The sequence below is a fragment of the Physeter macrocephalus genome, chromosome 5 (genome assembly GCF_002837175.3).
Source record: "Physeter macrocephalus isolate SW-GA chromosome 5, ASM283717v5, whole genome shotgun sequence".
NCBI lineage: Eukaryota > Metazoa > Chordata > Mammalia > Artiodactyla > Physeteridae > Physeter > Physeter macrocephalus.
Window position 1 is genome coordinate 19,717,819 of NC_041218.1, and position 13,103 is coordinate 19,730,921.

The 13,103-nt window shown below is 41.1% G+C and overlaps 1 protein-coding gene across 6 annotated transcripts in view; it reads right to left on the reverse strand.

The window, feature by feature from the left end:
• Positions 1–13,103, reverse strand: part of EXOC4 (exocyst complex component 4) — an 869,227-nt gene that overhangs the window by 367,512 nt on the left and 488,612 nt on the right. The window contains exon 11 of one of the 6 annotated variants that reach the window (XM_007107214.4): positions 2,285–2,548. The exons of the other annotated variants lie outside the window; for them this stretch is intronic. Within the exon in view, the coding sequence (XP_007107276.1) occupies positions 2,503–2,548 (46 nt within the window). The 3' untranslated portion in view covers positions 2,285–2,502. Of the gene's footprint in view, positions 1–2,284; positions 2,549–13,103 lie in introns of those variants that run through there. 6 annotated transcript variants of the gene reach the window in all.

Genomic DNA, 13,103 nt, shown 5'->3' on the forward strand with positions numbered 1-13,103 from the left:
ACCCGGTTCCCCTGCATCGGCAGGCGGACGCGCAACCACTGCGCCACCAGGGAAGCCCTAGATGACTTTTTAAACCCTTCGTTTTTAAAATGCTAAGCTTCAAACTCTGCACGCAAAGCACAGCAGCAGATGGGCACAGGTTTGAAGGCATATTGCAACGAAGATTACAACTAACCGGAAGAAGGCTAATGGTAAACCAAATGGAAGTCAAAGTTCACACCACTCAGATCTGCAGCTTCCTGGAAAATAAATTACTTCTAACCTATAAGGTCTTCCTGCTTTCCGTTTCTTTACCTTTTAATATACCTGGAATGCCTACCACCACATTATTTTTCTGAAAAATTCCTCGACATATCATGGTTTGACAAGAAAATCTCCAGTGGCTCCAAACTGACTGGAAGATGGTTCTTTAACTTGCATTAAGGGCCCTCCACAAATCCAGTCCTATTCTCCCCAAAATGAGCCCTTTCCTGGACAAAACTGGTCCGCCCACTGTCCCCAGAACATGCCTGCTCCCATACAAACATTCTCACTATTTCCTTCCTTGGAGGATAGTTATCCTTCCTTTTCAGCTAAGGTTCACGGAACACTTACTAGGTATTAAATGCCTATTTTATTTAAGTCTCATTACAATACTATGAAGAATGAATTATTGTTATCCTAATTTCACATTTCAGCATATTGAGGCTTAGAGAGGTTACGAACCTACAGTCACATAGCCAGTAAGTGGGCAAGCAGGGATTTGAATTGAGGTCTTTACTTTGGGGGCCCAAACTATCAACCACTGTGGTGCAATGAGCAGGATTATCTGATGGTGGCGCCAGCGCTCACACAGTGTCACCTGGAAGACCAACTAGCTGGGGCAAGTGAACACCTTTTTCCCAGCAGAAGGGACTGTACTTCAGATCAGTTATCCACAGCCCTGGTGGCTTCCTCCCTCAGAAGACGAAACTGAAACTTGCCATGGGTTTGAAAGCATGTAGTCCAGCAGATGGACTTAGACAACTCCTGTAGACAGCTGGGCCACCAAACCAAACTGTCTGGAACCAAGCAGCCTAAGTATTCCTCCAATGCCAAGGCTGCTTTCTCATTCTCGCCCTATGGTAAGGCAGAATGACAAGAGAACTCAAACCCACACTGCAGGCATGCAAAGCCCAAACCCAGTATACATCTCTGTGGCATGATGGGAGAACTGGGGGAACTGTGCCGTCCTTTTTTCTCATCCTGACTTAGCCGTGTAAGTTTTCCATTTCCCTAGTAAAACCTATCCCTTGACCCATGCTGGGTGAGGTTGCACAGTCAGTCTTGAACCCTGACTGGCACATAATTAATGAAGACCTAGATGGAAGCCACTAGAAACAACCACCACCTATGATGCCTTCTGGCATAAATCTTACCCACTCCTTCAAAACTGAGCTGAAGTTCCATTTCTTCTGTGAAGAAGTGCCTGATTCTCCTTAGTGAAGGGGGGATCCTTGGGCCTCCAAGAATCGTATAGCAGAGGTTATCCTTTGGTCTCTGTACGAAGCACACCTTTGATATATATGTTATTAGTTATGACATCTTTTTCACAAACTCAGGCAGACCTCAGAGATATTAGAGGTTCAGTTCCAGACCACCACAATAAGGCAAGCGTCACAATAAAGTGAGTCTCATGGATTTTTTGGTTTCCCAGGGCATATAAAATTTATGTTTACACTATACTGTAATCTAGTAAGTGTGCAATAGCATTATGTCCTAAAAAACAATGTACATACCTTAATTAAAAAACACTTTATTGCCAAAAGAAAAAAAATGCTAAGCATCATCTGAGCCTTCAGCTAGTTGTAATCTTTTTTGCTATAGTAGCATCAAAGATCACTGACCACAGATCACCATAATGAATCAATAATAAAGAAAAACTTTGAAATATAGCAAGAACTACTGAAATAAGACACAGAGACATGAAGTGAGTGAGCAAATGTTGTTGGAAAAATGGTGCCAATAGACTTGTTAGATGCAGGGTTGGCACAAACCTTCAATTTGTAAAAAACACAGTATCTGCAAAGCATAATAAAACAAGGTATGCTTGTGTGCATTTAGATTCCAATGAAATTGTAACCTTTTCCCAAAGGTTGGGGAGGGGCCCCATATATTTAGTACCTTCAGCGGGCCCAGTGGCAACCCTGGGCCACTGGGATTTAATGCCTATTTGCTGATTGTGCGTGTGTGTGTGTGTGTGTGTGTGTGTGTGTGAGACTATGTCTTGTTCTTCAGAAGGCAACATTTCATTCACTCATTAGATAGATATGAGCACCTACTATATGCCAAGCACTGTGATGGGCACTGGATTTACAAAGATACTGTTCTGGCACGGGGAGCTCATAATCTGGCAGAAAGGTGGCTATATGAACGATGTGTAATAATAAAATTATACAAAACCATGAGGTGGAGTGGGGAGAAGAACATGCAGAGCTTCAGTGACGGGGTGAGGGAGGGGCACACACGCAGAACATTCGCATTTTAGTAGGGTCTCGATGAGTCAACCAGACTAAAAAGCAGCAAGCGTCTACAACCGAATGAGAGAAACACAGCAACTCTTTAGTTATCAAACGAATAATACTCATTTAAAAGGAGAGGATCCCTATCATTTGTCAAATTATAAAGCTCACCTAATGATCACAAGTTCTTTCACGAGTTATTAACCTTGAATTACACACAAAAGACGGTAATTTAACTGATTTCATTCTTTGGCAGCAGTCACCCAAAGGATAAGAAAGAGCAGTGAAACTTTCAGAAGTCCTAATAATTCATCGTTGTCTGGACTTTTTTCTTTTTTTTCTTCTGTGTGTGTGTGTTTTTAGGAGTAAAGCTGAATCTGTGGAAAATATCAAGTAGAATTACTTGCTAACAAGATTAAAAAAAAATGTTAAGTGAATGAAAAAATAATTTGTTTCTTTGTTTATATCTGAGTCTAAGAAACACAGAGCTGGTGTAAATTATAGGCAATTGAAGAAATATACTTTTAAAGGATTTCTAAAACTAATGTAAAACAAACTCTTTAATTATAAAAACACTCTAGAACAAAGCTCCAATTTGGGGGTATTTTCATTTTTATATCTCATGACAGGAGTCCAGATCTATATTAAGAATCATTTTAAGTCTTCAAGTCAAATAGCCATGGTCAGATGTGAAAAGTGCATACAGTTGTCCCCAGAATTCGTCCCTTGGATACTTGGTTCTGATACAAAATCCATGGATGCTCAAGTTCCGTATATAAAATGGCATAGTATTTGCATATGTCCTACCCACATCCTCCCATACACTTCAAATCATCTCTGGATTACTTATAATACTAATACAGTGTAAATGCTATGTAAATACAATGTAAATGCTATGCAAATACTTGCCAAGTATGGCAAATTCAAGTTTTGCATTTTGGAACTTTCTGGAAATTTTATTTTTTTTCAAAAATTTTCGGGCTTCCCTGGTGGCGCAGTGGTTGAGAGTCCGCCTGCCGATGCAGGGGACACGGGTTCGTGCCCCGGTCCGGGAAGATCCCACATGCCGCGGAGCGGCTGGGCCCGTGAGCCATGGCCGCTGAGCCTGCGCATCCGGAGCCTGTGCTCCGCAATGGGAGAGGGCACAACGGTGAGAGGCCCGCTTACCGGAAAAAAAAAAAAAAAAAAATTTCAATCCATGGTTAGTTGAATCCATGGATGTGGAGGGCTGACTGTACTTTTTCTGAGAACAGGGAGAATTTCTCATACAGATCCTTCTCAACCTGTGTTCTCCTCTCTCAAAATTTTCTAAATCCATGTTTGTAAACAGGTTGTGTTCACATGTAAGTCTCTCCCATACAGAAGTATTTCAAGCTCTATAACAAGCCCTTGCAACTGTTCAACTTGTTTTTCCCACCATGTTGAAAGCCCTTTGATGGTAAGAGTCCCGTGTCAACTTTTTCACGGCTATGTCCCCAGCACTCTGCAGTGCTCTGCACACAGTAAGTATTCAATAAATATTTGCTGAATGAATCACTAAATGAATAGAATACATCTAGAAAAAGAGTATTTAACAAGTATCATGCTAGAACTAACTTCTCTGAGGGTAGTAGAGTAACAGTCTTTGAGAACTTGTCTATAATATTTTCAAGCAGAAAAAAATTCCTTGATTGGCATATAGTATGCTTTCTACTATACAAATGTGACTCAAGGCAATGCTAATTGCTTTAATGATCTGCATCACCTATAAGTGGTTCTCCCCATCTGAACAGGAGTAGTAGGCATATTGGAATAGTAACTTTCTTATGAAGAAATATGCTTTCTAGAGAGAGAATAAGAGCTACCATGAGAAGCAAACTTCCTAGTTTCCTGTGTCTACACTGAAAATACCCTTTCCTCCCCAAGTTCAATAATTAAAGGCACTGGCACCCTAGCACCCTCCCTTTTCTTCCCCTCCCCATGCTCTCTCTCTCTCTGAATGCCCCTAAGAGTGAAGAGAAAACAAACAAGCAAGCAATGTCTCGTGAAACAACAAGCAAAATGCAGAAGTAAGAGGGGGTCATCTTCTAATTCAACAAAATTAATTAGGACTGAAAGTCCCCAAGAAGCAGCTTAAGAAGTAAGAGAAAAATATTGCTTACAAAAGAAGACCAGGGATAGGTCAAACATCTTTTAAAGTCCCTACAATACTCAGTCAAAATATAGGAGTCTTCATGTTTAAGACTCTAAATTACTCCAACTTTTAACTTAGAATTTTTAACCTTGGATATCTCCTGTTTGTTGAACTCCAATATTACTACCTCCCACCCACCCCACCCCCCAAAAGTCATTAGAAAACACTAATGATTTCAATGACCACTCCAGGGTCGGAGGGAAATGGTTAGAGACCAGATCCATCTTTGCAGTCTCAGGTGAAGAAAGACCATTTCCATCTGGGAGTGTTCAGGGGTGGCAGCAAGAAACCAGAGGACAATGAGACCTCCGAAGTCCTCAAATAACTGTTTTGGCAGTTCAGAGCCTCGAAGACCCAGCACAATGTTACCCATAATTGTTATTCTCTGCCTCCTAGTCTTCCTCTAGCTCTAAAACCCAGCAAGAAACTGCTGCTCTTTTGTGAAGATCAAGATAATTTTCGGAAAAAAAGTCCAAAATGGAGAAAAAAATTAATGGAATCAGAAGGTTTATACCAGAAAATTTGGAGATGAACAGATACAACCTACCCCGTTCTATGGAAGAGAAAATGAGGCCCAGAGATGGGATGCCTTGCTCAAGATCATGTAGTGACACAGCAGAGGCTTAAGTCCAGAATCATTTATTCCTTTCTAGTCCAGAATTTTTTTTTTATTATATTATGACAGTGATTATGATATGAATGAGAAAGAGAGCTAGAGTTGGGTTCCGAAGATGAGGACTCTAATCCTGGCTAAGCCTTAGGTAAGTCACTTCCCGCCTAGATCATTTCCACTCTGTCAGATGCTAGCTAACTGACAAGAGTTATTTCCTAAAGTAACACTATATATTTGAGTGTACAATACAGACCATCCAAGGCGATCTAGCTAACAGTATGCTTTCAGCAGCAAGCGAACACAACAGTACAACAGACAATCTATCTTCTCATACAGCAAGAAGTCCAAAGGCAGGAGTGCATCAGGAATGGGAAAATCAAGGCTCTTGCCCCTGTTGTCTGTGATTCTCTTGGCTCTTCCCTCCTTCACTATCAACTTGTCCTTAGGTTACCTTCCCTAAAAATTGAAAAAGAGAGAAAAACCTCTCTCCCAACTGTAGAATAAAAATCCTTCCTTTCAGTCGGATTGGGCCAGAAAATAATTTGAAATTTATCCTCTTCTTCACTAGCTGAGCTCTTAACAGCACCTAAACAAGCAGTGTTAAAAGTATTCAAGGGCCATTATGATGGCCCTAATTATAAGCATGTACACCCCAGGCTGACAGTCTGAGTTCCTGAAAATGTAGGGGGTCTATCAGTATCTAGCTGAGTCTATTTTCCCTATAAACATCCATGAATTGCTTAATACCATGTACTTTTATGAGATACTCAAAAGTGATCGTGTGTATCTTATCAGTGGGTTTCAGTCTGTGCATCCTACTACAAAAATCCATGAAACCCCCAACTTTGAGTTTCACTAAATCCGTTTCTCTCTCATTTCGGCCTGAGCATTGCAATCTAACTCTATAGGTAGCAAATTGAAATGTTTAGTGGCCCAATGCAGACAGATTGAATCTGAAAAGAATACGGCAATAAGAAGCAAGGCATCAATAACATACAGTAAATCTCTCGCCAACGACAGTGATGATGTAGGTGAATGACTGAGCATTTGTTAAACTTCTACCATCGTGAAAATAACCTATTATTTTGCTGGTTGTGCACTGAAATGCCTCCATCACCAACAGAACAAGTCAGTTAAAAATGATACAGTTTTTTTCTATCACTGTTGTTCTATGCAGACAGTGTGGCATATTGTACCCCCACCCACTGAACTCCACTTTACCAATAGTGTGCTTAATTTACCCCTCTCCTTCCTTCATTTTGTAACATGTTCGATATACTGGTGGTGATGGCTTTTCCTTTTTATTTTTTATTTTTCTTGGCTGTTAAAATTCAGCCTGAGAGATTAATTTTAAGCCTAACATGACATGGTTGTCTGACTGAGGATTGATTATAAAAAAGAAAATAAAAAGAATGGGGCAGTCATGTCAAAGTAAAACAAAGGAAAAAGAAATCAGTAGCAGCTGCACTGCAATACACTTCTTTGTCGCTCTGACTGCACAATAAAAAATAGTTGAGGTTACAGGATAGGTCTCACATAGTAGCATTTTGTATCTGCACCTACCAATTTATATCCCAACTAGTTTCCATGTCTACATCATCACACCCATACAAACAGGAGCCACGGCAGCTGCACTGACCCAGGACTGTAAGCAAGAGAGAAGCCACAGGAAGGTGCCTAAAAGATCAGACGATAAGCATATCCCCAAGGTCTGCCCCAACCTTCGAGGTGAGCCCCACTGCTACCTGTGCTGTTTCTGCTAAGCTTCTCCCCAGGTGCTGTGGACTAACGGCTTGTGTCCCCCCAAAATTTGTATGTTGAAGTCCTGATAACCCCCAATGTGATGGTATTTGGAGGTGGGAAATTTAGGAGGTAATTAGGTCACAAAGGTGGAAACTTCATGAATGGGATTAGTGCCCTTATACGATGGGCACTGTATCTTGTAAAGATATAGCAAGAAGGTGGCCCCCTGCAAATCATCAAACATGCCCTCATCAGACATTGATCTGCTGATACCCTGATCTTGGATTTCCAGCTTCCAGAACTGTGAGAAATAAATTTCTCTTGTTTAAGCCACCCAGTCAATTGTATTTTTGTTACACCAGCCAGGACTAAGACATCAAATATTCTTTCCTAAATGCCTGACTATAACCACATGCAATGTTTTATTTAATTCACAAGTTCTTTTATGGCTAATATAAATTTCTCAACATTCACAGGCAAAGTACTAAGAATCTAAAAGTAAATGCTCTTGTTCATCTGCCATTTGATGCTAAGAGGATAATGGTGACCAAATTGAATATGCCATGATAATAAGTCTGTAATAATAACAATAACATCAACAATCATAATAACAGCCACTTAACGCACAGAGTGTTTACCATGGGCCAGGTACTCGTCTAAGTGCTTTACTCACAAAATTCCTATGAAGTACGTTCTATCGATATCCCCATTTAACTGATGAGAAAACTGAGTCAATGAGAGATTAAGTCATCCGTCCAAGGTTTTGTAGCTAGGAAGAGATCGGCACCAAGGCTATCTGTTTAGAGAGCCAGAGGTTCTTCGCTACTACACTAAAATCTCATACTTCCCTAAGAATGAAATAGAAAACAAATTATGATAGTGATGATTCCATCACAGGAAATCTTCAAAACAATACTAAACTCGTATAGGCAATGATTAGATATAATACCTGAGCTACTAGTCTGAGGCTTGGCCAAACACACATTAAATACGATTATGCCTCCTTCTATTAAGCCAGATGTAATCAAAACCTTAATCAGACAAGAAACAAGGTGTCTTTACAACTTGGAAAATAACAACTCTAACCTGCTGGGGCAGAGCCTGGTGACAGGCCACTGCTGATAATCAGGAGAACTTTTCCCTGTGGCTTAATCAGTAATGTGTGAAAACTGTCTTTCCCCCTTTTTATTTTTAGTTTTCTTCCTCTTGATGTCATCTCCTGAATACTATTCCTGCCCAAAATCCATATACCTCTATAGCACCCCCCCACCAATGTCAACCTTGGCAGACACTGCCTAATTATAACTGGCTGTCCCTTGCTATTACACCAACTACACGATTAAAGAGGAAATTGCTTATCAGAATCACAACTCTGAAGATACTGCCCGTTAAGAATCTTCTTGTTGTTATTGAGGGGAAAGCAGTCACTTGTGCTACCAGATCAGACTAAACATAACAGATGTAATTTCTTTTGAAGAGGTAATCAAGCCTAATACTACAAAATGACTTCTCTGAAAAAAAGCAACTGAATGGTGAGCCAACTTACAGGTTCTAATGTTACTAAATGCTGACATTTGGTAACGTATTCTCATAAAGAGTGTGACCATGGGTGATGGTATAGTAGTGGAGATATGGGGTGAAGGGGTCAGACAGAGCAAGGTTTAACTACTGTTACCAACTCGTATTGCTTACTGGTTGTGTATCTTGAACAACTTACTGGGACTCAGTTTCTTCAACTTCAAATTGGAAATAATGGTAATAACATAGGTTGCTATGGGACTTCTGAGAGAATATATAAAGCACCTAGTACAGTGCCTGTAATAATATAAAACCTTCGCCCCCACCAGAATTTAAGCTCCAGGATGGCAGAGATTCTTGTCTGTTTCTCTCCAGAACAAAATAAATGCTCAATAAATATTTAATGAATAATAAAAGAATAAACATTGATTGCTTCTTTCCTTTTAGCCATGCTGATTAATGTCAATTCCTTTTTTCCAGTGATGTACAGAGAAATGTTCTTACTAGGACTAGGTAAGTTACTGAATCCAATCAGTATGTCCCCACAAAGGCATCCAAAATGTTTGCTCTTTCCCAAATTTAGCATTGAAAACTAAAGAAGAGTTTTTGATAATAAATGCCTTAAACTCTTCATTAATTTTAGTTTCCTAAGTCACAAAGAATTCCTTTTTCCTGTATTGACCACCAGCCCGCTTTTTTTTGTCTTCTTCTTCTTATGATAATTCTTGTACATTGGGGGGTTCACCTGCATTGTAACAGAAGAACTAAGAGATCTTAGTTTTGTCTTAACTAAGACAAGTAGGATCGAGAAGTAGGATTGTCTTAACTGACAGCTGTGTGGTCTTTTGCCCTAAAACTCCTGTGAGACTGAAGGTTTTCATTTGGTTCTATCTTAAGGATTTCAAAAAATCATTTTGTAAATAACATGAACTATAAAGCACCACACAAATTTCAGCTATTATTTCTATTATTCCATTACCTAAGTAACTGCCCATTGTCACTTAAGATAATCGGGACTAGTCCAAAAGATGGTGGAGGAGTAAGACGTGAAGATCACCTTCCTCCCCACAAACACATCAGAAATACACCTACATGCGGAACAACTCCTACAGAACACCTACTGAACGCTGGCAGAAGACCTCAGACTTCCCCAAAGGCGAGAAACTCCCCTACCTGGGTAGGGCAAAAGAAAAAAGAATAAACAGACAAAAGAATAGGGACAGGACTTGCACCAGTGGGAGGGAGCTGGGAAGGAGGAAACGTTTCCACACACTCGGAAGCCCCTTCACTGGAGGAGACAGGGGTGGCGGGGGCGGGGGGGAAGCTTGAGAGCCACGGAGGAGAGCGCAGCAACAGCGGTGCGGAGGGCAAAGCAGAGAGATTCCCGCACGGAGGGCCGGGGTGGGCGGGGGCTGGGAGCTGAGGCTTGGGCTTCGGAGTTCAGATCCCAGGGAGAGGACTGGGGTTGGCTGTGTGAACACAGTCTGAGGGGGGCTAGTGCGCCACAGCTAGCCAGGAGGGAGTCCAGGAAAAAGTATGGAACTTTAAGAGGCAAGAGACCATTGTTTCGGGGTGCAGGGAGAGGAGATTCCTTCCCTGTGTGCCCACAGAAGGCAGAGCACCACCTAAATGAGCTCCAGAGACGGGCGCGAGCCACGGCTATCAGCGCGGACACCACAGACCAGCATGAAACGCTAATACGGCTGCTGCAGCCACCAAGAGGCCTGTGTGCAAGCACAGGTCACTATTCACACCCCTGCCACTGGGAGCCTGTGCAGCCCGCCACTGCCAGGGTCCAGTGATCCAGGGACAACTTCCCCGGGAGAACACACGGCATGCCTCAGGCTGTTGCAATGTCACGCTGGCCTCTGCTGCCACAGGCTCACCCCACATTCTAATTATAACTACCATACCCCTCCCTCCCCCCATCATGAGTGAGACAGAGCCCCCTAATCAGCCTCTGCTTTAACCCCCTCCTGTCTGGGAGGGAACAGAAGGCTGAGGGCGACCTACATGCAGAGGTGGGGCCAAAACCAAAGCTGAACCCCAGGAGCTGCGTGAACAAAGAAGAGAAAGGGAAATCTCTCCCAGCAGCCTCAGGAACAGCGGATTAAATCTCCACAATCAAACTGAGGTATGCTGCATCTGGGGAAAACCTGAATAGACAACGAATCAACCCAAAATTGAGGCGGTGGAATTTGGGAGAAACTGTAGACTTGGGGTTTGCTGTCTGCAACTGACTTGTTTCTGATTTTTATGTTTATCTCAGTATAGTTTTTAGCGCTTGTTATCACTGGTGATTTGTTTATTGGTTTGGTTGCTCTCTCTCTCTTTTTTTTTTTACTACTTTAAAATTTTTTAATTTTAATAATTAAAAATTTTTTTAATTTAAATTATTTTATTTATTTATTTTCTCCCTTTTCTTCTGAGCTGTGTGGCTGAGAGGGTATTGCTGCTTCAGCCTCATGTCACGCCTGAGCCTCTGGGGTGGGAGAGCCGAGTTCAAGACATTAGACCACTAGAGACCTCCTGGCCCCATGTAATATCAGTCAGAGAGAGCTCTCCCAGAGATCTCTGTTTCTACGATAAGACCCAGCTCCACACAACAGCCAGCAAGCTCCAGTGTTGGACGAGCCATGACAAACAACTAGCAGGACAAGAACACAACCCCACCCATTAGCAGAGAGGCTGCTTAAAAACATACTAAGTGCCCAAACACCCCAAAACACACCACCAGACACAGCCCTGGCAACCAGAAAGACAAGATCCAGTCCGACCCACCAGAACACAGGCACCAGGCCCCGCCACAAGCCACTGAACCAACCTTATCCACTAGGGGCAGACACCAAAAACAACAGAAACTATGAACCTGCAGCCTGAGAAAAGGAGACCCCAAACACAGTAAGTTAAGCAAAATGAGAAGACAGAAAAATATGCAGCAGATGAACGAGAAAGGTAAAAACCCAGCAGACAAAGAGATGAAGAGGAAATAGGCAGTCTACCTAAAAAGGAATCCAGAGTAATGAGAGTAAAGATGATCCAAAATCTTGGAAATAGAATGGAAAAAATACAAAAAAAGTTTAACAAGGACCTAGAAGAACTAAAGAGCAAATAAAAAATTATGAACAACACCATAAATGAATTAGAAATTCTCTACAAGGAATCAATAGCAGAATAACTGAGGCAGAAGAACGCATAAGAGACCTGGAAGATAAAATAGTGGAGAAAATGACTACAGAGCAGAATAAAGAAAAAAGAATGAAAAGAATTTAGGACAGTCCCAGAGACTTCTGGGACAACATTAAATGCACCAACATTTGAATCATAGAGATCCCAGAAGAAGAGAAAAAGAAAGCTTCTGAGAAAATATTTGAAGACATTATAGTTGAAAACTTCCTTAACATGGGAAAGAAAACAGTCAATCAAGCCCAGGAAGCACAGAGAGTCCCACACAGGATAAATCCAAGGAGAAACACGCCAAGACACATATTATTCAAACTATCAAAAATTAAATACAAAGAAAAAATATTAAAAGCAGCAAGGGAAAAACAACAAATAACATACAAGGGAATCCCCATAAGGTTAACAGCTGATCTTTCAGCAGAAACTTTGCAAGCCAGAAGGGAATGGCAGGACACATTTAAAGTGACAAAAGGGAAAAACCTATAACCAAGATTACTCTACCCAGCAAGGATCTCATTCAGATTTGATGGAGAAATTAAAACCTTTACAGACAAGAAAAAGCTAAGAGAATTCAGCACCACCAAACCAGCTCTACAACAAATGCTCAAGGAACTTCTCTAAGTGGGAAACACAAGAGAAGAAAAGGACCTACAAAAACAAACCCAAAATAATTAAGAAAATGTTCACAGGAACATACATATCAATAATTACCTTAAATGTGAATGGAATAAATGCTCCAACCAAAAGACACAGGCTCGCTGAATGGATACAAAAACAAGACCCATATATATGCTGTCTACAAGAGACCCACTTCAGACACAGGGACACATACAGACTGAAAGTGAGGGGATGGAAAAAGATATTCCATGCAAATGGAAATCAGAAGAAAGCTGGAGTAGCAATACAAGGAAGGACATTACGTAATGTTCAAGGGATCAATCCAAGAAAAAGAGATAACAATTATAAATATATACGCAACCAACACAGGAGCACCTCGATACATAAGGCAACTGCTAACAGCTGTAAAAGATGAAATTGACAGTAACACAATAAGAGTTGGGGACTTTAACACCTCACATACACCAATGGACAGATCATCCAAACAGAAAATTAATAAGGAAAGACAAGCTTTAAATGACACAATAGACCAGATAGATTTAATTGATATTTATAGGACATTCTATCCAAAAACAGCACATTACATTTTCTTCTCAAGTGCGCATGGAACACTCTCCAGGATAGATCACTTCTTGGGTCACAAATCAAGCCTCAGTAAATTTAAGAAAATTGAAATCATATCAAGCATCTTTTCTGAACACAATGCTATGAGACTGGAAATCAATTAGAGAAAAAAAAACGTAAAAACACAAACACATGGAGGCTAAACAATACA